Source organism: Ischnura elegans, chromosome 5 (assembly GCF_921293095.1).
Source record: "Ischnura elegans chromosome 5, ioIscEleg1.1, whole genome shotgun sequence".
NCBI classification, from domain to species: domain Eukaryota; kingdom Metazoa; phylum Arthropoda; class Insecta; order Odonata; family Coenagrionidae; genus Ischnura; species Ischnura elegans.
Genome location: NC_060250.1, coordinates 2,089,387 through 2,114,881, shown reverse-complemented (window position 1 = coordinate 2,114,881; position 25,495 = coordinate 2,089,387). Strand labels below are relative to the sequence as shown.

Genomic DNA, 25,495 nt, shown 5'->3' with positions numbered 1-25,495 from the left:
CTCACAAATCTTAAATGACTTTCTCGGCCAGCTGTTCAAAAAGTACACAGCGGCCCCACTTAACAAACACACGATAACAACACACGATATCAACAAACAGCTCTACTCTTTCTCTTCTCTCTACGCTCTAATGCGAACTCTACGCTTTCTCTTCTCTTACAATTCTCTCTGCCGAAGCACTAACACTTACGTCTTCCCTTCTGAGGACGGTCCGGTTTGCGACCTCAAAAGATAGGGAGAGCGGGCGGGATGGGTTGGAGAGATAAGGATGTTGTCATCTGCGTCGCTACTCCTGCTGTCTCCGCGGCCTTCCGCGGTATGTGCTGGCGTACGGGGTGTGGAAATGGGAGAAGCAAGGGCACTAGCGTCTTCTTCACGGCCTTCACTGGAATGTGCGTACTCTCTTTGAGTACTGCTCTCGCTGGGTAGGCAGCTCGCTGGGGTTCTATGGGGAGTGCCCTCTCGTACACCCAACGGCTCTGGAGGCGTAGGGGTAGGTCGGGGCCTCAGGAGATAAGGGCTCCTTTGCCGGGCAGCTGCTTGCGACTCGGTCGTCGACGGGTATCTCTGCTCCTCCGTGCTCTCCGGCGTGGAGGCCTCTTCTGCTCGTTCTCTCTCGGCTATTGGCGATCCGGGCTCTTGGATCGCCGCTTCCTGCCTCTCTCCGCCCTCCGATGACGATGTCGACACCTGACTCATTTCCTCCCACCGTTCTTCGTTCTCCGACTCGGCCAATATATGGGATCGGGGGGACATGACACCAGGGCAAGGGGGAATATGGGAAAAGGGAGTGTCTCCTATTGGGCTTGCTGGGCCACGCACAATTTCCGCTGATTTGGTGGGGGGGTGTTTCCGTGGTCTTCCTCGACGACGTTCTCCACACGGGGGAAAACCTAGAGTTGGCAAATTACCTAAATGCAACTTTAAGCGATTTTTGTGCACCAAAAGAGATCTGTAGGGGAGTTGAATTCGCACGTTGCACGGGGGAATCACTTCCGTCACTAGGTAGGGCCCTTTCCACGGGTAATGGAATTTTTTCGCTCCGCCTGTCTTCGTGCACGGGTCACTCAGGTAGACGTATTGACCACACTCATATGCCACGTCCTTCGTCCCCCTGTTAAAAACCGCCGCCCTCTCTCGGCGAGCGCGCGCGTCATTGATCTTACATCTACTCCGTAATGTCTCCAATTTCTCTTTCAATCCCTGAAGATACTTATTGTCAAACTGTCCCAATGTCGGTTCAAAGTACTCGAAGGGAGATCGCATGACGTGCCCGAAAACGATTTCATGAGGCGAGAAGCCTGTACTGCGATGAATTTTTGTATTGTAGCAGAGGACAGCGTACGGGACCCACGTATCCCAGTCCGAGTTTTTGTCGTTAACGTAATGGCTAAGTATACCAGCAATTGTTCTATGTACCCTCTCCACTTTCCCGTTCGATTCTGGATGGTAAGGAGAAGAGCGAAGTCTGGAAATTTTCATTAGTTCGCACACCTTTTTAAAGAAATCGGACATATAGTTTGCACCCTGATCCGTGAGAACCTTGACCGGTACCCCAAACCTTAGAATCCACCTTCTCACGAATGCCGAGGCGATCGTCTCCGCCTTCTGGTCCGGTAAAGGAATCATTTCTAGGTAACGGGAAAAATTATCAATAATAGATAGAATGTATTTGTTACCATACTCACTACATGGAAGGGGCCCGACGGTGTCCAAAGAAACGAAATCGAATGGTCTATCGGAAGAGGGTAATTCCTGAATGGGTGCCCTTGTTCTCCCGTAAGGGCTTCGACGGTGGCATGCGACGCAGTCTCTAAGAGCTTCTTTAATGTCCTTCGCTAAATTTCGCCACCAATATGATGCCCGCACTCTCTCGAGTGTAGGCCGGATCCCTAGATGCCCCGATAATGGATGATCATGGAAGTTTTTAATTATATCTTTCCTCAATTTCTCGGGGGCCACTATTTTCTCACCATCTTTGGTTTTCTTATAGAGAACGCCCCCTTTCACAAAGAATCCTATCAGCGTTCGCAACCGTTTGCATTCGGCGTCGTCGTTCTGATAGTCAATTATATCGTCACGTAGCCCTCGTTCAACCGTTCGTACCTTCCGACTGAGAGCGTCGGCGTTTGAATGAAGCTTCCCTGGTTTGTGTATAATTTCATAGTCGAACTCGCTCAATTTCAACGTCCACCTTACCAAGCGGCTGTTAGGATCCTTAAGACTCAATAGCCATTTGAGGGCCGCGTGGTCTGTTATGATTTTAAATTTTCGACCAAATAAATAACATCTGAAATGTCCCGTAGCCCATACGGCCCCTAGGAGTTCCTTCTCCGTGGCTGAGTAATTTGTTTCGGCGCTGTTCAATTGTCTAGAGGCATAAGCGACGGGATGCTCTTCTCCGTTTATCTCCTGCGATAGAACCGCGCCTAAGGCATAATTTGAGGCATCCGTAGAAAGGATGAAAGTTTTTCTGAAATCTGGGTACACTAGAATAGGGCTTTTAGTAAGCGCTGACTTAAGCTCCCTCATCGCCACTTCGCAATCGTCTGACCAGCTAAAAGTTGCCCCCTTTTTCAGCAGTCTCGTCAGGGGCTTTGCTATACTGGCATAGTCCTTCACGAACCTCCGGTAGTAATTGGCTAAACCTAGGAAGGACTGTAGTTCCTTCGTGCAACTGGGCGTGGGATATTCATTTACTGCCGAAAGCTTCGATGGATCGGGAAAAACTCCGTCCTTCGTTATCACATGACCCAAGTAATTCACCTTGTCGTGGGCAAAGTGGCATTTATCAAATTTCAGAGTCAAACCTGCGATTCTCAGTCTCTCCAAAACGCCCCTCAGTCGTTCTGCATGTTCTTCAATTGTGGAGCTAAACACTACCACGTCATCTAAATAGACGAGACAATGGGCCGGTTTCAGCCCGCGCAGAACGCTGTCCATAAGCCGCTGGAAAGTGGCGGGGGCATTGCGTAGCCCAAACGGCATTCGCGTATATTCCCAATGCCCGCTCTCCGTATTAAATGCCGTTTTTGGTTGTGACTCTCTGTCCATCGGAATTTGATGGTAGCCGCTTGTTAAGTCCATCGTAGTAAAGTATCGGCAATTCCCTAAATAGTCCAAGGTCTCGACTATATTCGGCAGGGGATAAACATCAGGAGTCGTAATGGCGTTTAATGCCCTGTAATCTACGCAAAACCTATACGAATCTTTCCCATCAGTCGATTTCTTAGGGACAACAACAATTGGGGCGGCCCAGGGGCTGGTACTAGGCACTATGACACCCGCCTCTAACTGCTCCCTCACTAGCCTATCGACTATTTCCTTCTGGTGGAATGGCGTGCGGTATGCCTTCCTATAGATTGGCCTTTCGCTAGACGTTGGAATATGATGTGTCACCAATTTTGTCGGCGGTGGAAGACCCTTACCGGCAAACAGATCCTTATATTCCTCAAGAATTGGCAATAGAGCGTCACGTTCCCCGCAGTTTAAATGCACAAGTTTATCCGCAAAACAGACTTCGCCCTCGCAACGCCGCACCGCATGCACTCGCGGACCCCAATCAGCTTCCTCTTCCGCCCCTCTATCTTCCCATTGTGTAGCGGAAGCTAAAATCGTTCCCTTCCTTAGCGTTACCTCTCCTTCGTTGAAGTTAGCTACTTGAACAATTACTTCACGGTTTTCATTCACTCTTGACATGCTTCTAGCCACTACACAGCCCTCCAGATCCTCAAAGTTTGGTTCGATAAGGATATCAGCGCCGATAGGGATTTGTAGGTCAGGTACATTGACACTAATTAGTTTTTCACATCTACCCGGCAATATTTCTGTCTCTATTGACCGGATTAAAAACCCCGTGTCACTCCGCTTTCTGATTTCTTTCATTATTCCTACGTTCGCTTGTTCCCCGTGGTTGCCCCTCAAACCCCAGGTCTCATTCCCTACGGAGAGTGTTCCCTGTTTAATGTTTATACAGCAACCTAACTTTTCTAGGAAATCTAAACCTAATATCCCCTCGTAATCCCCTAGTTCACTCACAACTTGCATGCAACACTTATATTGAACACCGTTTACAAAAAATTCAATAACCTTTTCCCCAAAACTTTTCACCACATCACCAGTAATGCCCTTCACGCGATAAGGGGACCGTTTAATACCCTCATCCCCACACACATCACTGCACACGAGGGATACCTGAGCGCCGGTGTCACACAGGAACCTGGCCCTTCTTCCCCCGATGCTCACCACCACCACCAAATCCATAGGTCCGCCTCTTTTCTCCACCCTCGGAAGGAAGACATCTAGTAGGGGCCGGAATTGGCGGCGTTGCCGGCCCCGCCGTCGTTTAACTCCGTAGTCTGCTGCCTCCGTCTGCATTCCCGGGCGATGTGGCCCCCACCTCCGCAGTTGAAGCAGCGCCTACGATTTCGGCACTCCCTCGCCATGTGCCCCATCTCGCCACAGTTAAAGCATTTACCTTCCCTTGGAGCCCGGAAGACATGGCGGCTCGCAGGCTCCTCTCTCAAGGGGCGCCTCTCCACCTCCTCGATCCTAATGGCGGCCTCGACCGCCTCGTCAAAATTTTGAGGCGACGTCAGCCGGCACTGTCTGCCCACTTCCCCTGAGAGACCATTAAGGAAGGCATCAAGGGCGCTGATCTGCCTCATAGCGCGTCGCGGCGGCATGCTCCGCGGGCCCGGCCACGTCATACGTCTGGCTGTTGATTTTTCGCACCCTGTCTGCGAAGGCCTCCAAGTCTTCTCCAGCGCCCCTTCTTATGTTGGTTAACAGCTCCCGAAAAAAAGGGTACTCCGTTTCGTTCGTTACCGCTGCAAGAGCTGCGCTTTTAGTTCCTCGAACGTCGCGGCCCCTCGGCACTCTTCCTTGCTATGATAAAATTCGGCCGCTTCCCCGTTCAACTTCAGGACCGTTGCATTCAGTTTGTCGGCGTCAGAGAGGCCCCCCAAATCGGCTGCGCGTTCCACTTTGTCTAAAAATGCCGTTACGGAGTCTTCCGGTCTTCCCGAGAACGCTTCAGTCGCCGAGAGCAAGCCGAAGTTTTTTCGCCCGCCTTCCTCTCCAGCAGCCGCGGCTAGCCGTCCCCGTCCGCCGAAGTCTCTCGTTGTCCGCTTCGAGCTCGCGTAATTTCTTGCTCATCTCGGTGATGGCCTGCTGCAAACCATCTCCTGGCCTCCCAGGCTCACGCTCGCCGCCATCGTAATCAATGAGTCCTTCCAAAAATATGCCAATTATCCCACTTCTTGACACCAGTGTAAGACCCCCGATGCTCTAAGGGGTGCCGCCGATCAATTGGCAGGGATTTTTGAAAGGAAACTCATACACTACGGAGAGATGATTTTATTACTCTACTCGTTTACATTACGCCACCACGCGTCCGACTCTTTGCAGAGACAGAAACTTGGGAAGGAATATGAAAGAGAGTGTAGGTGATGGGTTGGGGCGTGAAAAGGGTGGGAACGGAAGTGACTCTGCTATTTCTGTCTCTTACAATACCTTATTAAACAAAGAAAACTTTCCGACCTTAGCCAGTTTTAATAAGTGATTATTGAGACATGTTTCCCTGAGCTCTGCGCCTCATGCATGCATTGGTAACCTCAGACGATGTATAACTCCTATCTTCTCGTATGGAAACTAGGTCCCTTTGACGTCACGTGGAGTGGCATCGCATGGGCGCCAATCTTGCGCTTTTCAAATGAGGATAAAAATGGACCATTGCCATTTGTCTAAACCGCTATTTCTAAAACGAAATAATTTGTATATTATGAATACACTAATGGTGGGTAATGAATCGCAATCAATGCCTTTCGTTTTCTTTGATGAAGGAAACTACCCTATTGGAACTTTATCAACTAGCATAGGTTTATCAACTTACTTAATAAAGCTCCAATTATTATGAATAATATCATTGTTGTCATTTTTGTTATTATTATAATGCACTGTTTATTGATCAACCAGTGCCTTTGAATTGGATAACTCATCGTTACTGACTAAAGTTCAGAAAAATTGGTCAAGTTGTGTTTTCTTCTTCAACGTGGCTCAAATTTGAAGTTGCTTGCTCTGTTCCTCTGTGGACTCTGGTTTTTCTTCATACTATTCTGTATGTATGATGCTCAAATGACTGGTTCAAATAAAACTTTCAGGAAAGGGTGAAGATCCAAGGTCACCGCAGACCACCTTCAAGGAAGGTCAGGAAAGGGACGGGTGTGGAGCAAGCAGCCCAGCCACCACCACCTGGGTTGGCTGCAGCAGCAGCAGCGGTGGTGGAGGTGGGTGGAGGGGGGGAGGAGGTGGAGGGGGAGGGGATGACAACAGAGGAGTGGAGCACGCCAGAGGCAGGTGGCCTGACCTCCCCCGCCCCTCCCCTCCCCCCCAGCAACCCACTGTCGCCATCCACGGACGAGGAGCAGGACTTCTTTGATGTGCTGCCCGTCGTCGGTCCGCCTCCCATTGAGCCGCCCACCCCATCCTCTCCCTTCTCGGATGCCGTGGGTGGTGACGCTGCATGGGACGATGGTGCTTTGTTTGAGGATGCGCAGGCCATGGGGCCAGGCAGCCCCATGTGTGACCCCACGTCGTCGTCTGCTGCAGTGGTAAAGGGTCATTTGGACGCAGAAGACTTGTTCTGCAAGGGGGGGGGAGGGAGTGGGGAGGTGGCCAAGAAGAGCAAGTTGGACGGGGACTTGTGGGCCAATGGGGTTCCCAGTTCCACCAAGGGGAACAAGGGTGATGACATCTTTTCTGAGGATTTTGAGCCATCGCGAGCGGCTGATTTGGATGACATATTTGGAGGAGAGGGAGATCTGTTTGGCAGTGTGTCCTCGCAGCAGACGAAGGAACAAACATTCCGGGGGAACAGTGTGTTGGGGAGAGGAGGCATGGGGAAGTCCCTCTCCAAGCTGGATTCCAAATCCAGGGGAGGTCCAGTGTCGCTGTTTGGTGATGACGATGGTGACGAGGCAGAGGACCTCTTCTCCTCTTCCCTGCCCTCCAATCAAACGGGTGAGCTCCATCTCATCTCATCTTGGCCTCACAAGTTAAAGATTAATCAGTTTCTTTGCTAAATTTACTACTTACCAATTGTGGGAAATGGCTCAAGTGTATGATTCACTATTCATTCACAAACACAGTAAAACCTCTATGTAGTGAACCTCTTTACATCGTAAACCTCCATACTTCGTACCAACCCTATGGCCCCGTCAGATTTACATTGGGCAAACCTCTATATAGTGAACCTCTTTATCTCGTAAAACCTCCATATATCGTACCAACAAGACAGCCCCAAGACGGCCTAACTACCTCCGCAAATCGTACCGAGACAACTAGAGACCATTATTGCAGCCGCGATTACCTGCATGGAATGACAGTTTCAGCGATAAATGTTTCACGCTTATTTTTTTCTTATACACGTTTAATAATTTTCACGTTAACCATTAGTTAGGGCATCCAACTATCCTAATCATATAGGTGACTGTAAATGAAGACAGAACACATCGTTTTCTCTCAAATTATGGTCAAAATCGCGCGATAGCACTCGCATTCTTTTACTGATGGCTTTATTTTCTTGTAAAAGCCTACATACTATGTTCAGTTAATAAAAGAGGCGACCAGCGCAGCCGATAATCACTTGCTGACGGAAATATTTCAACTAACTTCACTCCCATCCATGGAGACAGAATTACTCGACCGCATTGCTAATTCCGCTTCTAAAATGAAAATATTTCATGAATTTTCCGCGACTTGAAATAAATCAAATACAGTTTTGCAATTATTTTATTCCCACATTTTCTCGGTATAGCACTTTCTTACTACCGCCTTGGTAATTTTTTCGATGCTTTCGTGAACGATCGTACTTTAAAATTTATTGCGCTCAGCGACAATCATATGTCTTGCCTGCGTATTTTTGCCGCGAAATCTGACTCTTCCATCGGGGGTCCGGGACGTCAATTTCTAGCAATACTGAACAAACATCAATCCATGCGCGACAGTGTTAGGTGTAGGAGACAGCTAATTAGCTGATACGCGGTAGGGCAATGAAATTTTTTACCGTTGCCGCCGCATTCTGCATTCGCCCAGCATTTTCACCGGGAAATGATGTCCTTTCGCAGACCTAGCTTTTCTGTGTGCCCTCGACAGAGTTTTTCTTCGGAACGCTACGTGCATTGTATTTTGGAGAGAGGGAATTCAACAAAATTTTCAAAATTTCGCTCAATTTTTGTCTATTTTTTGCAGTAGTCACGTGTTTATTTATTTTTTTATAATATTTAACAAGTCACATGTTATAAGAATGATAAATCAATTCTAAAAGATATAATAAGGAGTATTTTCAATTATTTGCCATAAAATATGAAAAAATATGAAAATTACTTAATTAATCATAGGCTGATGATGGATTCGAGAAGTAAAAGAAGGCGACTGCTTGACATTACCACATAATTAGCAATTTTCCTAGCCATCAACAAGGACAGGCAGAAGGCAGTAACCTTTGGAATACCATCATTGACCCTCATATCTATTTTAAACAACCGAGGAAAAACAGAAGAAACTGTATATCTAGGCTGCACAAATAAAAAAACTCAGGCAGTTAAATACGAGGATGAAGAAATTATACTTAGAAATATAAAACTATTGTTCTTTCCTCCGAACACTATTAGTAGATTACCCTTAGATCAGGGAATTATTTCTTAGATCAAAAGGCATTAACGAAAACAGCTAGTGATTTATTTATAGTGAAAATGACATTAAAAAGTGCTCGTGGAATTGAAAACATTATTTCGAAAGAGTTTGAAAAAGTTTTAAGCAAACCCATTAACTAATTTATTTTCTAAAAAGGCCTCTTGAACAATTTACTTTTACCTCTGTGTAATCATTAAATTGTAAATATATGTTCACTTATGCATACCTATATGTTTAAATATATTAATATAATGGCTTAAAAGACAGTAGCACCTTTCATTTCCCAAGGATATGAAAAAATGGTGCCTACCAGTAAAACCTCTCTATAGTGAACCTCCATACATCAAATTGCCCAAATTTTGGTCCCCTCCATTACGATGTAAAGAGGTTTTACTGTATCAACCACAGTGCAACCTCAATAAAACAAGAGCCCACTGTGCTCAAATAGATGCTCCCTATAGCGAATTGTTGCTTTACCGAAGGTGTAGCAAATAATAGCCAATAAACATATTGTAAACAGTTAAGCAAGAATAGAAGTGGTGTGACGACAGAGAAATTTCAATCCGATAAACGTAAGCATAAATCCAGACGAAAGGCGATGTTTTTTGCATGGCTAAATTTCTTTACTTAAACAACAACTATTCAAACAATTTATAAGCACCGTACTGAATAAAAACCATGCAAAGCATTGTTTTGTCAATCATTATGCCAATGCACAACCGACAAAGCCATTTTTCTATGTACTTAATGAGTGCATTTACGTGATCATTCTATTATTTTGGTATTTTTAACCGAAAATTCAAAAAATAACTGATAAAACTGTATCGCCATTATTTAATACCTCAAATGCTTCCATTGGTGTATGTTTATTGTTCCTGTACGTTAAGCGGCAGTTAAGTGAAGTAACGTATTGCATTTGTTTTCTGCAGACGAAAATGGCGGAAGGTTGTCTAATGATCCTGCCTCGGAAGACTTTTTCTATCATATAATGTAATGTCTTCGATATCTACGGTAAAAAGTTTGCTATGCATGCAAAATAATGTGATTAAAATTGCGGTTGTTGAAAAAAAGTTCCTTTTTGAGTGTTACGCTCGCAATTTATTTGAAATAATACACTGAGTTTACCACGGCACTGCAATAACAACGATTTGAATTGAAATTGGTGATATAAGAAAAGATATTAACGTGATATTATTTCACGAAAAACTATAACACAGATATTATGCTGATGTCACTTAAGTAAAACAAAAGCAAGATACAAGAAACTGTGACGAATATAACTCACATGGGTAATATTTGTGGCAAAGAAACGGAAAGGCATATGCATCTGATGGACCCGATGGCCAAAAAAACTTATGAGCATGAATTTATTAATTTAACATTCTCAATAATGACTGAGAAACATGAAAAAGGAATGCAGAATTTTTAAATTAAATAAACGACAAGCACATCATGAGCTCTTCACAAATGCCATCTGTGGCACCGCCGAATGCATACGACATGGCGCCAAATGAGAGTCATTTGTTCGGTGAGGTCTTCCAGCGGCCACCTGGGGATGCTCGGCCGCCTGGGTGACGGAAGAGAGCGCCAGTACGACTCCGACCACTGACGCGAATAGTTTACCCTTGTGAATAGTACATTGATTTCGTGACTATTATTTGTAACCGCAACAGAGAGTGAATAAGTCCATCTGGACAAGTTACGCTGAGTATCAATGTCTCTGTACCATTCCTTCCCGTAGTATATGGTTCTCCGTATTGAATTCATTTTATTGGATATTTCAGCTACTCTTTATCCAGCGTCAATTTAGCCTGCTACTTTTCGAACTGACTGACGTACTGGTTAAATGTTCGAAAGCTTAACAAAACTGATATTGTCGGCGTTATGTATTCGTAAAATTGGCAGCTTGAAGAAGGGCAAAGGACAGCTTCAAATTAGTTACAAAAGATTGGTTGTTAATGATGTAAAAGAGAAGAAATGCACCACTGTGAAAAGGCTAGTGGATATCAGAGAGTAATGGCATAGAGTAAGTATATATAGAGAGCTCACCACACGTACAAAAATCGTATACGTTTTTGGTGTAGCTCTAGAGCGATTAACCAGATGTCACTAGAAGAATTTTGGAAATTTTTTTAATTTGCTCGTTCCACAAGTCTAAAAATATATTCTGAAGCAGAAAGGGTTGCTACGTTAAGTGGAGACATTAATTATTCGATTTTGTTTATAACAATTGTTATAAAAAATATTTTATCGAATTTCAGCTAGTTACTTGACTTTTCCGAGTTTATATTCCTAATCCATTTTCCGGCAGACTGTTCTTAGTATAAAGTTGAAACTTGCAGGAAATGTTTATAGTACATTTTTTTCCATACTGGTAAACTTTAATTTGTTCATAACTCAGTTTCAACGTTGTTATGTGTGTTTATATATCTTTCGGACGAAAAATATGGAATTTTGCAGGGTAAAAATCAATCGCCTGCTAACTTTCGTATCTTACGAAATAAGTCCATATATGCTGCATATGAAATTTGAACAAAACTATAAATTTATTTTTGGTTAAAGAATTGTAACTTTATCTCGATTACAAGGGGAGTTATGAATTTTTAATGAACGCACCTCGTCAGGCTTTCCTTTCTGGCCTGGGTCCACGCTGAAAGCTTCCGCCTCCCAAGGTTATCGTTTTGCCATCAGATAGGTTGGCGAGGTGGGCTGTTGTTTTGACGAGGAAGAGATTTTCCGTGAGGGAAGATTTTTTCCCTTCAAGAGACTTATAAATCTTATTGATGTTCATCGCTTCATTGAACAATCAACATATAGAATGAAATACATTTCGAGTGGTGTGCTTCAGAACTTCAGTTATGAAATACCTCACTTTGGTGAAGTGTAAATGTTATTTACAACACCAAGTGCCGGAATATTACAATAAAATAGGAATGCGAGATAGGATCCCTACACTGAAAAACAATGCACTGTTTGCCTTTCGCTAACGGTCATAGCCTCTTCACCACAGTTGGTAACTAAAGCTTAAAAGTATTTGGTAATGAATTCTTAAGCGCGCAGCTTCAAACGAACACAAAGAGGTATGGATCAGCAGTAGCATTTTTGGGAATAGGGGTGGTCGGTGGCCTTGATTTGTTTGCTCGATAGCGGGATGAGTAATGGCCCATTCTGTTACCACGTCGAAAATGGAAAGGTTTCTTTCGGCTCTACCATTTTTCTACTTCGGGTCTTACGTATGAGGCAGAGGATCATCTAATGCATGTTTTTGTCTTTCCTTGAGACCTTAATCTGATCATAGTTGTGATAATCGTCGTCTCGTCAATAACAAGACGCATTGTCGTTTGAGGAAAGTTTTATTTTAAGCGTTAGCATTTAGTTGAGGTTCTTAAAAGTAAAACAAATAGCGGCTGCAATTGAGCCCGGGTTCACTCATTGCTTAAATTCTTGCCTCATTATATGAATGAATCCCTTCTCCCAGGGGCCGAAAAACTAAATATCCAAAGATACATTTTACGCGGTGAGCACTTATACAGGAATATCGAATGGAGTATTTTTGGCATATTCCGATTGTAAGTTGTTGCGGCACTAGAAAAATATGGTGATTCAAAATTATACGCCCTCCCCTTTTTCGGAATTAAACCTCTTATTATGCAGTTTTGTGAATCGAAACTGCAAGCAAAATTTGCTTCGTAGGCCTCATGGGGAATCCTAATCCGTAGGCTAAAATATGTTATCGCGTTAGAATCTTGAGTTGTCCATTCATTAATTGTTATAAAACATTTGATTCTATGTATATTAGATATTGATTGCTTTTCGTACACAATTTAACAAGCCAAAACCTATTTTTTTGTCTTTGATGACGAGTTATTCATTTAAATACAGATTTTCAACACTAATACAGGATTTATTATAATCTTGCAACATAAAGTAGGTTCGAAGATTTTCGCGGCGTTGATCAGATTATCTCTGCATTCTCTTCGGGTTTCCACCGCGTCCGTTGGCTTTTGTCGAAACTGTTCTCGCCAATAGGCAACGGACGCGGTGGAAACCCGAAGAGAAGGCAGAGATCATGCAACATAAAGTTTTAAGTCCAAACTTCGAACTGTAACAGACCTATTGGCGAGCCTTTCCGGAGATACTTCCTCTGAGTGGCTGAAATGTCACCTAGCAATGATTTTCCCGAGGTGTAATCCTCATTTTCCTCCATTGTTGGGGACTCATGTCCTGACAAGTAAAAACTAGTGATGTGTTTTTAGAAGGTTAAAAGACTTCCATCTGATGTAAAAAAATTTCGACGGAGTCGACGTGAAAGTAGCCCTCCGGTGCGAGAATGTAGGAAAACAAAATTGTGCGATATATATAATTATATTACTTTTGCTAATCCAAGTAAATCTCACCGTATGAAAATTAATCACAAACAAGTTGATTTTGATCAATCAATTAGAAGATAAACGAAGGAGATTTGATTATTTCCAAAGCAGAAAAAAAGAACTGTGCTAATCCGTAATACGATCTCATGCATCGCAAAATGTTACATTCAATTTAATGTTACATAGATAGGTCAATCTACCTTTAAATGCAGTCAATTTCAATTGTGAACTTTCCACAATGAAATCAATTGCAATTTCAAATGGCTACAGCTTAAATACTTAAACTAAAATCCTTTAGAGAAAGATGAAAACGCGAGCTATTTCTCAGCTTTGCTCCCTTCCGCCATCACAGAGAATTCTAAAAATTGGTGCCGGTCATTTTTTGTGGGAGACCTTTCCAACAGGCTTGCAAACAAATTCCCCAAAAATAAATTCTATGTTTCTTTCTACAACCCTTGCACTCTCGGTGAAGTTCTGTGTCGTGACAAAGACAAAATAGAACCCATCCATCAATCCGGCATTTACAAAGTTAATTGTGAATCATGCAACTTGAGTTTCATTGGTCAAACAGGCAGAAGTTTTATTATCAGAATGAAAGAACATAGAAAGTGCAGGAAATTGGGATGAAACATCACTTCTCGCCAAACATTTGGTACAGACTTTTCATTCTTGTCATTTTCAACCATAATTTTCTTCGCCCCTTCAGTAATGGCACAAGGCTTGATGTTTTAGAGAAATTTGAAATAGTACAAATTTATACAAATATTCTTATTAGATGTTCCCGTAGACATACCCCGTTAAGACGGTCTTAGGCACAGCTCCGCGGTGTCATAAAACGTCCATTTTCGCAGTAAAACCCTGGGGGTGAGGGATTGGAGAGTACAGAAGGTATAACAGTCTCAGCTGGTATCTTTCTGGTAGGTCTTTTGTATGATTCCCGGGAAAACAAGTCACTTTTTCGAAGTGTGAACGCTTTTAAAAGAAGCATAGTCTTCGATCGTATCCAGTGAAAACGAAATGAACTGCAATGAAACGTGCACTCACCTCGGCTAAAATACTTCCACTGACTTCACCACAGACCATTAGAGAATCGGTGTCTTGAATAAAAGCATAAAAACGGTGAATGCTGTGCGTTAAAACCCATACAGTTTCAATAACATTACCACGTCGCGGCTAATCCAACTCCCGACGTGCGCAGATTAAAGAAAGAACACCATGCCAATAGATTATGTGGTTTTTTATTCCGCAAGAATCCACCTACAACTTCACCTTCTACATACTTTGGAAGATTTTCAGAGAAAATTGAAGACGGGCGTTTTCATGGAACGTTGCTCACGTTTAAGCCTGTGTATCTCAGAATCGGGTAGGATCTTTGTCAAATGAATTGCATATCCTTAAATTTCAATCAGTTTTGAGTATACCTGCGAAGTTTTAAGTTTATAACTCAAAAAAAGTCATTTTGTAATTTTGTCCGGCTTTTTCCGATTTCCGCCCACTGTGCGATATCCCACGGTCAAATTTGCATCAAAATGTAATGCAACTAACGCGCACCCTGTCCCACCGTCAAAGTTTCATCCAACTGGTTTTTGGTACTATCATTTGTACAAAACACCGTTTTGTCCAAATGGATAGGGCAGGTTCTAAATTTTCATCCAATAGGATGAAATCAACAATTCACAGGGCCCTTGTCAAAAAGCATCGCCTAGCGCTGAAACAGAGGCCACATAGGTTAAGCCGGTGTCCCACGGTCAAACGGTGCAAATATTTTGATGCAACTGGACGGGGGTATCCCACGATGCATATCATTTGGACGAAAAGGAAAAAGACGATATTTATGTAAACAAATTTGGAAGCTTATGGAAGTGAAGGATTCTGTCTTTTTTAGCAAGCGAAATTGTCTGAACAGGCCTCTTGAATATTGAAGAGGCGAAAAAAAGAAAACAGAAGAAATGCTGAGCTTGGCATTGGCTGGAAAAGGGGGTATGAATGGTTGGAATAAGCATGCTAAACATGATGGAGAAGGAGTTGGTCGCCGATGTTCCCGTATATTTTCGATAATAATTGACGATAAGTGAGGATATTTGCATGTCCCTTATCAGCAAGGTTGGGGGCAGAATGAAACGGCAGGATACAAACGTGACGCAGTTTATTCCCGTGGTGAATATATTATTAATAATTAGATGGATATTGTGGTTGAGAAGATGTTATGATTAGTGCCGTAAACGTGCATTTAAATCACATTTTTCTTCTCCTAATCTAGCAGTTGCTAAAATAAGGCCCTTATCCTAAAATAATAGTGATAGAAACGGGCAGCTGTAGTGTTTCACAGGTATAATCGTCATTTCATATTAGTCATTTCTCCAGCTGCTCGCTCGCTCGGATTGCATGCCCGCCACAAAGATAACCTGTAGAATTCGGTCTCGATACCTTAAGTAAATCTTTTATTATTTCCAAAACTCCCCTCCTAGTATTGCGATTCTAAAGATAGCTTCCTTCTTATTAAAGATCAACTCATTATTACGGATTTCCTGGTTGAGAGTTTCCATCGCCTATCGAGACCAATTTTTGCTCATTTTTACTTTTAGGACCACACCAGTCGATGAAATAGACGATCACGAACGTTTATATACATTTGAAATAATGTTTTGTGAACTCACTTCGCGGTATGGTGACATTATGAATTCAAAACTAAGCCATTTAGTATTCAATACAGTATTAATGAAAAAACTCAACCGGTTTCGATATTTTCAGGTATTTATCTAGAGGTTTACGATAACGCTAATGACCTGAAAAGAAGGAAACCGGTTGGGTTTTTAATGCATACTGTGTGGAATACAACAAAGTTTGCAAATGAGCATTTTAATTAATAAAATATATATTATGGACACAAAAATAAACTTTGTTGTATTCCACACAGTATGCATTAAAAATCCAACCGGTTTCCTCCTTTTCAGGTCTTTAGCGTTAATTGTATTGTATTCGATCGCTTCTCAGAACGACTTCAATTGCGTTTTGGTGATATATTGAAGTAAATACGATAGGCTACATGCACTGCTAATGGGAAAATCTACTACCGGCTTCCCTTTCTTTCAATCCGAAGTGGCAAGAGACCCGTCACCCGAACACATGCCGGACCTTAGGGACGTGGGAAGTGGTCCTTAGTCGGGACCTTATGTTATCTTAACTTGGAGCACCACCCAACTTGAGTTAATTTCCTAGAGGTGGTCTGACTTGCAATTGAAGCTACACTTGTTAATAGATGAGGTCTTTACCCTCCACCCGCCTCCTTTTGGACGGGTTGTATTGCAGGTCCGCCGCTATTTCATGGCATTGCATTTTCGCACAAAATCTAAACATTTCACATTCTCTTTACGGGTCCAACCCTACCCCTACAAGTTATCTGGGGGAATAGCCACATTTTCATGGCTCTTCTTTTTAACCCCGTCCAAATAGCGGTCAAAACATTTTGTTACCCTTCAGTTTCTCCTTTTCTGCCGATGTGAACACATACCCATTACTAATTGAGAAGTCCTATTTTGGCCACAGTTTTTGTGTTTAACAGTGATCTCACACAGAAGTTATAGTGTTGTGATAACTAAAGAAATATGATTCAGTGATTTATTAGTTCCTGACAACCACATACGAGTAGGCATACTATGTTTCATTTATTTCCGTTTCTAGTTTCCGTTTTTTTAAATTGGTCTGAGACGAGGCACAGCACTATTTTTCATATTTTCCCTTCTATTTTATATTTAAACTTTGTAGGAAGAAGACTGTTGTGTAGCTTTTTACAAATCTGTGTAATTATTGTTGACTGTCAAAAATTTCATGGACTTTTACGCGGCGAGAACTGCACGGAAAAATGCTGGAGAAAAAAGAGAAAACCATAGTTGCTCGAAAAAGGAATTTGAATGCATATCTAGGGGGTTGTTTCAGATTACACGGAGATGAAAGGCAAAACTTGAGCTTATTAATTTTTTGAACATGAAATTTCTTTATTCCGACGAGAGAAGATGGTGAGCTAGTTCACGATCAATCTCTTTTGTTTTTTAGAGGAATGGCAAATGGTTGGACAAAATTGTTGATTTCCCTGATGTATTTCGCAACCTTCCAAGCACCTCGGGTTCGTATTTTCCTAGTATTTTAATGGTGACATGGGGTCCCCTGGGATATTGTTCTAGTAGTCTTATTTTTTAACAGGTACTTCCGATATACAAGGGGGTAGGCCAAGTAACCAATTCACTGATGTTACTACGCGCTCCAAAATTAGGAAAACAAAGCTGCTTGAAGTCAATTAATTTGCAGGAGTAGAAGAAGAGTTAATCTTTCAATTCTCAACTAGTTTGAGATCTCTGTCTTGCGGATTTTTGATTGATCCGGTAAAATTTAAGAAGTTCTGCTTAGATACAGCGGATAATTTTGTGAGACATTATGGATGGTTTTACATGCCACCCTTGGAGCACGAAGTATTTCTACATGGTGCAGATGTTATCGAGTTGGCTCTTCTTCCTAATGGAGAACTGTCAGAGGAAGCCCAGGAATCTCGCCATAAAGATATTAGAAAATACCGCGAGAAAAATATCTCGAATTCATACGAATGAGAATATTTTCCGGTGACTGATCCTGACATCGGACCCTTTTATTAGCACATGAGGAACTGACTGAACAAATGTCGGGGCCTTAAAGATCTTTCGCAGGAGGTTCGTGATCTCTTGGTCTTGCATGAGTCTCAAAATTCTGCGAGCGAATGCGAAGAGGAGAGGGATGGGTGGGATTGAGAAGAATCTGATGATGAATAATTATAATACATAATTCGTTAAGTTATAAATCATTAACCATGCTTATATGAGAATGAAAGAGTCACTTAAATACTATTTTGACATTTATTTAAAAATTACTTTTAGTCCATACAGAAGAACTTCTCGAAATCTGGAAATCGCACCTCAATAACGTAAGTCAATGAACCCAAAAACCCTACTTTTAGCCTTTTTTGTTTATTGACTAATTTCAAAGATCATTGACTCATACTTTATAACTAATTATCATTTATTTTCATGTTTTATCATGATTTGGGTTCGTCTATGCAGTCAGCGTTACAATTGGCCAGTTAATAAGTTAAAGTTCCACGTATCGCCTAAAATAATATTTTTTCGTGAAAATAACTGCAGAAATGAAAATAGCATGCCAAAAAACGTGTAAAGAGCAATTTGAAAGACATCCAACGAAAATCTGATTTTTGTCCAACTTTTTCGCGATCTGGGCCATTGTGCGCCGTCTGTCCTCCTATGCTCTTTCAGGCCGATATAAACATCTTGTTCCCTTCCTTCGATGCTTGGGGCTCGGGGGACTGAGTCAGGAAAAGGGGGAGCGGGAAGGAAAGGGGATAGGCAAGTTGACCTTGAAGCGATCTCTCTCGCCTCTGGATAGCTACTGTCGTGCCATCTTCCCGCTTTTTGAGAATTAAAACTGTCGATACGATTTCCCCCTATGCCGTGAGCCCTCTAGAATATACTTACTCTATGGTAATGGAGAGCTAAATCAAACCAATCTTAGGATTGTTGACTAGTGAACTAGTAAATCATAACATTCGGAAATAGTCATAAAATTTGTTAAATGAATCTTGTGAGGAACATTTTTCGTCATCACTGAAAGGGCACTGAGGCACCAAGAACAAAACTTTACAATGCCAGATTCTCTCTTCTTAGATGTTTTTGTATTCCATCACTGTCTCTGTAGCATTCCTTCCCGTAGTATATGGTTCTCCTTATTGAATTCATTTTATTGGATATTTCAGCTTCTGTTTATTTAGCCTGCTACTTTTCTCCACTTGTCATGCTGGTGGCATCCCTAAGTAAGCAATGATATCCTTTGCAATGCTCGTCTGTCCTCATTGTAAAGCGTTGTAATATCTACTTACTCAACTACATTCAAATGCCCATTGACCCATTCCTGTTAATTGACTGTGTTGTTTCTCCCAAATGCACTCTTTGGTCTTTTCTAGGGTATTTTGAGATGAAAATCCATTGGTATTGTTGTTTTGCTTAGAATTGTGAAGGGGAAAATGAGGGAATGCTTCTCATGTGCTCATGATGCCATCTGCTGCACACATTGATTTGGGGCCATTGGAGGAGAGACTCTGGTGTGGGGACATCCATTCATTTGTCATGTATTTAAACAATGAAAAAATGGAGATGGTTTGCCTTATCTGAGTTATGCTCACAGGCCAAAGAACCAAATTTTTTGTTCTTTTAATTCTAGGGGCCAATCACCCACAGTAAAGGAAATGTACTTTACCACTGAGTTCAAGTTTTGTCGGGATACTTTTTCTCCCGTAGTACTTAATTATTTGTTTTCAGTTGCAAGCACACAGATGAAGTTGCATTAGTCATATTCCAGATAGGGTAGGTACCTCACCATTTGGGGGGTAAAATAAGTTGAAGCTCAGACCCAGGCAGCTCAGGCAGAGGGGTATGCATGTACTATTCTCCTTCCAGCTCCTCGATTTTGAGAGAATAGTCACCACTTTAAATTTTTATGTGCTTGCTAGTTGGCCTAATCCCTGTGTTTACCTTACATTTCCATGTTTATTTTGAAGTATTCACAGAGTGCTTCATTTTAAGTGACTAATTTTTCATTTGCCTCAATGTTGGGAACAGTGAATGCTGCTGTTGTTCCTTGTTGTGCCGTGGGATAGTGATGATGTTTTCCCGTGAAGATGTCTTTGATGCTTTACAGCCAAAAGTGCCGTCTCTTTACACCTTGTTGCACCATTTGCAGCCTTGTTTTGAAAGATCATTGCCTTGAGTATTGGTAATTAGTAGAGGTCTGTGAATTTCGCGAGATGCAATATCGTGAAATAATGGAAATAACATGAAATAACACAAAATCGGTGATTAGAAACGAAATTTTGCTTTATTTGCGATTTTTAGTAAATTAGGAAAAAAATCAAATCTAATGAGTCATAATCTATTAAAGCATAAGCCTTCATTGTTAGCGCTGCCGACATTCATTTGTTCTATCTCATTACGATTCCAAGGTCAATTAGCTCGTTTAGTCTTACGCATAACGCATCCGCTTAATATCACATAATGTAGTGATTTCTCCGCCAGAATTTGCCTTTAAATTTATCACAGCCTCTCTCTTCGATTCCCATGCATCAATCATGAAATATTTAGAATAGGGCACTTTCTCACCTGAAGAATTAGATATTACGAATTAAAAATGTGCGGAAAGAAATTTAGCGGGGCCGCGGGAGAGCGGAAATACAAGCTTATGTGCCCGGTACGCGTCAATGCCGAGTAGTAATTCCGGTGACTCACCGCGACGCATTAGACAGCGTTATTGGATAACTTGTTGCTGTAAAACCTTGAGTGTGGGTCTAATGTAACAATTTCGTTGACTTAAACATGGCCGCTGGCTGGGACTGGGCTGCCGTACACGGCACTGCCTACAGCGTGGCAGAGTCGTCTCATCAGAAAACGGCCTCAATGTAGTACTGCCTGTATTTCACCATCTACTGATTCGATCGATAGATTTTTCTTCCTTATAGGAAAATCTACTAGAATTGGTAGAATATTAATAGCGTATCGCTTGGTTTCGCTGATAGTAGGGCCCGCCCGCCTTTGTGACGGTGCGGGACTCCTCGTCCCCGCCCTTTCTCCCCCGTCCTTTCCCTGGAGGCGTCGTCGGGCTCTCATCGCGGCGGCGCCTCCTTTCCTTGATCCCTCCCGTCTTTCCCCTTCTGGTGGCAGAGGAGAAAAGCTAGCGCTTACAGTCCCTGCCCCAGGAGTGTATCCCGCGAGCCCGCCCTAAGGGTTTCGTTCCACCTGCCTGTATTTCACCGCCGGTTGGGATTAAAATGGGAGCCGAGGTGACCATGACGGCCGTCAACGGTGCCGTGCCGTCAACTGCGCGATTCGATTTGTTTTAAAGACATCAATGGACACGTATGGTTATTTGAAAGCACGAAGCGCTAGCAGTTGTGGGAAAGGAAGGAAGGAACAGAAAGGATAGGAGGAGAGGGGGTTCTCCTTATTAGGGGATGGATCGTCGGATATTCGGCTCTCCACTGAGCTACAAAGCAAAAAAAATCATTTCGACATCGGCCAAATCTAATATCTATTTCTTCGGGTGAGAAAGCATCTCATTCTAGATGTTTCAGGATCGATAAATGGGAAATAATTTTTCAATTTTCTTTGAATCTGAATATGTTTAGTTATGTGTGCTTCTTTCCCTGCCTTTCCTGACAGATTGGCAACAGCTGTAATCAAAACTATGCGATTTTGTTATATCTAGCTGCTGTCCTACCTTCCCTCAACACCTGAGTGAGGGGTATCGAAAGGGAACCCACGACATGAAACATTTCAGCCAATTTGTAAGTTATACAGTACTATGGTTATACGTAGCTACCCAGCACTCAGTTTGAAAAAACCACCATGATAGGTTGTTTTGGGGTTGGACTGTTTTTTTATCGTATTTCCAGCTTTAAATATCAAATGAAGGATAGGAATTTTAAAATGCCAATTTTAATTCGAAAGATGTGACACTTTGTTAAAGCACATCAGTAGCGATAGACATAAACATGCTAAAGAAAGGGGACCTGCAAAACGACAGCTATCATTTGAGCACACAGTCACTCAGTCAAAGAAAGCGAAGGAGGAGCTTGTTGTTGCTACTACAGAAGCATTTTTAAAGGCTTTATTTAGTGTAGAGAAACTGGTCAATCCAAAATATCTGGAATGGCTCTCGAAGTATACACATATGAGGTAGTGGGGATTTGCCGTTTGCCGATCGTATTCACCAAGACTACATACTTGAACCATTCATATGCCTTGAACCAATATAACTTGAACCATTTCTTTCATTTAGTTTTATCAGAAATTTTGTGCAGTCGAAATTGTGTTAAATGTTATGTAAAATGCTTCATAAAAGTATGATTATTCATGAAACATGCACCATAAAATAATAAAACGCCTATAAACCTAGGAAAAATGTAGCATTATAATAACACCACCAAGATTTTCTATAACACTGAAATCACATGTTTTTAAAATGAATTTTAGCAAAAAATAAAACCACTTTCATGGACCTCTAGTAATTAGGCCCAAGCATGTATGTACCACCAGCATTTGTTGGTTTTCTCTGATTGTGAGTTGATTGATCTCATGCCTTATTTTCAGCCCCAAGGAAAGCATCAAAGTTAACGGAGAAGAGCAATCAAGCCAAAACATCTCAACTGCAGCCAACTAAATCCTCTCTGGTTAAAGTAGCATCGGCCTGTGACGATTCCATTTTTGAAGACCCATTAATGGTTTTGAAAAGGAAAGAATAATGTGTCAATGGGCATAATCCTTTGGTAATGTATGTAATTAAGGAAAGATGTTATGTATATAAATCTCATAAGTGGTTGTAGCAACCATTTCCACAGCATTTTCATTTAATATTTATCTTATATTAAAAATTTTTGATCAGAGAAGTATTTAAATGTATAAATAGTATGTATTATTTTTAATATATTTTTGCTTTCCAATAATGGCAAAGACGGTTGTATTAATTTTAATAGAGATGAACTTATGTGTAAATATTGTTATTCTAAATGTTCAAATTGTAAAATTGTAATAATACACACAAAATATTATCATCGTTAATTGTATTGTTCATATATGTAATACCTTGAATAAGATTCAACATTTTCAATGGAATGGTTCTCCAGTTATCAGTTATTCTGAAAAAGAATGTATGAATTAATTTAATTTGAGGGATATTTTTCTGATAATTGATTTCTTTCAGTGAGGGAAGTGCTTTGACTTGAATGTATGGTTCCAAGTCAAGGTATTAAGACGCCTACTTGACCGTTGTGGAGAATGGTGTGGAAAGAAACGGAAATGTCCAATGCTGACTCTAGCTCAAAAATAAAGAAATTCAAATGATGATCTCAGCCGAGGCAGAGTAGGTATTTAACCTTTTCCCTACTGTACACGTATATATACGTGTGGACGTTTCCTGACCCGGGAGACGACGGGCGTATATGTACGTGTGAGATTTTCCCGGTCAAGAAAACGAAACCTGTATATATAAGTTTTCTAGCTCTCCCCCTTTCAGGACAGTCGTGGGTTTAGGTCCCCTTTGTCTCGGGATCCAACGCTTCGGGGTTTAGGATTAACCCTCCGAATCCGGGAGCAGGTACCCGGACCCTTCGTCTTTTATAACCCCTCTCAGCGGTAAGGGACAGCGGTCATACAATTGTTTATAGAGTCAATTTTCGAAATAAATATTTGTTCATTTCTCAAGAAATATAAACTAAGAATTGAATTGTTTGTCTTTTGAGCAGCATTTACAATTTTTAAACGAAATTCTACGATAAATATTGACTTATTTCTCGATTTCAGTGTAATTATCATATTACGACTGATAATTCTTACCCGGAATTTTTTTTTATTTTTTTGCGTAATTTGTTGAATTTTATTCAAATGTTCTTGTGAAATACTTTCTGTAAAGTCAATTTCCATTTTCTTGTTCCACCATTTGCCACCACAAAATAGTATTTCCCATCCTTCTTTCATATCCGGGCTTTGGACCGGCATTGGCGAATTTAAAAATATTTTAATATATATTTATAACTAGCTGACCCGGCGAACTTTGTACCGCCTAACAATCAATGAACTTACAGTTTACTTACACCATTTACTAATCAAGAGCGGCTGTATCGTTTTTAATCATGTTTAATTTATTATAATAAAATAAGGATACAAATTCAATAAAACTACGCAAATGAGTACCAAAATTTCTTGTCAGAAAGACATTTTCTTTATTTAATCTACATAGGGTGGATCGGAGCACGTTTACGCGGATTTTTTTCAACAAATTTTCTTACGTTTTAGCTTAAGAAATTTTGGGCATTGTGGTTTAATAAAGCAGTTCATGAAATGAAAATTATACGCATTCAGTTGTTGGTGATTTGCGTTATTAGCTGTAAAAAAATGTTTTTAGGTCCAAGTCTGTTGCATACACTTGGCCCATTAAGGGGGGAGGTTGACACAACCCCAGACCGACGCTTGACTGATGCTCAAAATCGTGCAAGAAAAGCCCCTATGAAGCAGCATTCGCATTAAATGACTTAAGGTGCGCCAGTTTTAGTATCTCTGTTTGGAAAAAATGCACTGCGTAAACGTACTGCATGCGTAAACGCACCACGGTGAGCCCTACACATTCGGGTTTAATGTCTTGCGTCAAGCACCTTCTGATAAACAACAGTTTTTGTTTTGTTATCAGGCGCAAGATGAAGCGGATGAAGCTAAGTAAATATAGCAAAGCAGTGACGCAGCGAGGGGAGATTTTTGGGGATAAACCCCCCCCCCCCCAAGAGCTTAGAGAATTTTTTATGAAAGATTTTGTTATTAATATTAGGGGGACGGATGACTAACAAACAAAACATATTTAACTATTCACACAGCCGCAAAACCCACTATTTTGAACCATTTATCTTAAAAAATGTCTGAGGGAAGTGCCCCCACACTTCCCGCTTACCTTAGCGAGTTTTCTATACCCTACAGACCCGTGGTATTAGCTGCGCCCAAAACCCCCTATCCTAGCTACGCACTTGAAGCGAAGGAAGAAATACAGAGGATGGTTTATCAACTCGTGAACATAGCACGTTAAATTGACCATGAGAAAATCATGGGTTTTCATTAGCACATGAGCACAAACAACACAAAAACTGAAAGACTGACCATGCGATTATTTAATCGTTATCACGAATGCAACACGAATTGGAAATTGAATACGTTTAAGCTCAAAAGGGCATATGAGTTGAGATCATGGAATCTACGGAATAACGACTTCCTTACCTTTGAATTATCCTTTGAGTAAAGTTGCGTGAATCACATTCATTACCAATTATTTTAATCACCAAACACGTTCCGTTGGATAGTTATGGTTGGTTTAGGCTTCGAAAGATCATGAACACAGAAACTACATTTTTCTGTAAATCGTGCCTTGGTAAGCCAGGTACGTCCAAGGACTTAAAATATTCAGATAGATAGTTGGTGATTTCGTCTTCGTTTGTTACACATTTAAAAGATTCGAATTCATACAGAGTACGAACTATTTGAATTTACCTCGTTTTAGTCATCCACATCTTCGTTCTTGCTCGCTAAATCAACCATCTTTGATTCTTTTGGTGATCAATCATATTCTGGAACTCTTTGTTGATGAGCTCACCTTTCGCTGAAACTAATTTGCAATCATTCCAAGGAAATGAGTTAAAACTACTCGATTCCTCGACAGGAACACTGACATTACCGTTTGTCAACAATTGCTTGGAGATTTGTTTACAAACACGGTAGTGAAGTGTCAACTCGAGCTGGGCCACGGCTGGGCATACAATTAGCTCGAATTAAATTTTTTAAATGTAATTTCAATTTAATTAATAT

The 25,495-nt window shown here is 41.5% G+C and overlaps 1 protein-coding gene across 2 annotated transcripts in view; it reads left to right on the top strand.

The window, feature by feature from the left end:
• Positions 1–22,765, top strand: part of LOC124158419 (WASH complex subunit 2C-like) — a 139,505-nt gene extending 116,740 nt beyond the window's left edge. For both annotated transcript variants that reach the window (XM_046533498.1, XM_046533496.1), the window contains exons 12-13: positions 6,162–7,020; positions 22,244–22,765. In XM_046533498.1, coding sequence (XP_046389454.1) covers positions 6,162–7,020; positions 22,244–22,395 — 1,011 coding nt within the window. In that variant the 3' untranslated portion in view covers positions 22,396–22,765. The remainder of the gene's footprint in view (positions 1–6,161; positions 7,021–22,243) is intronic.
• The last annotated feature ends 2,730 nt before the right edge of the window (positions 22,766–25,495 follow it).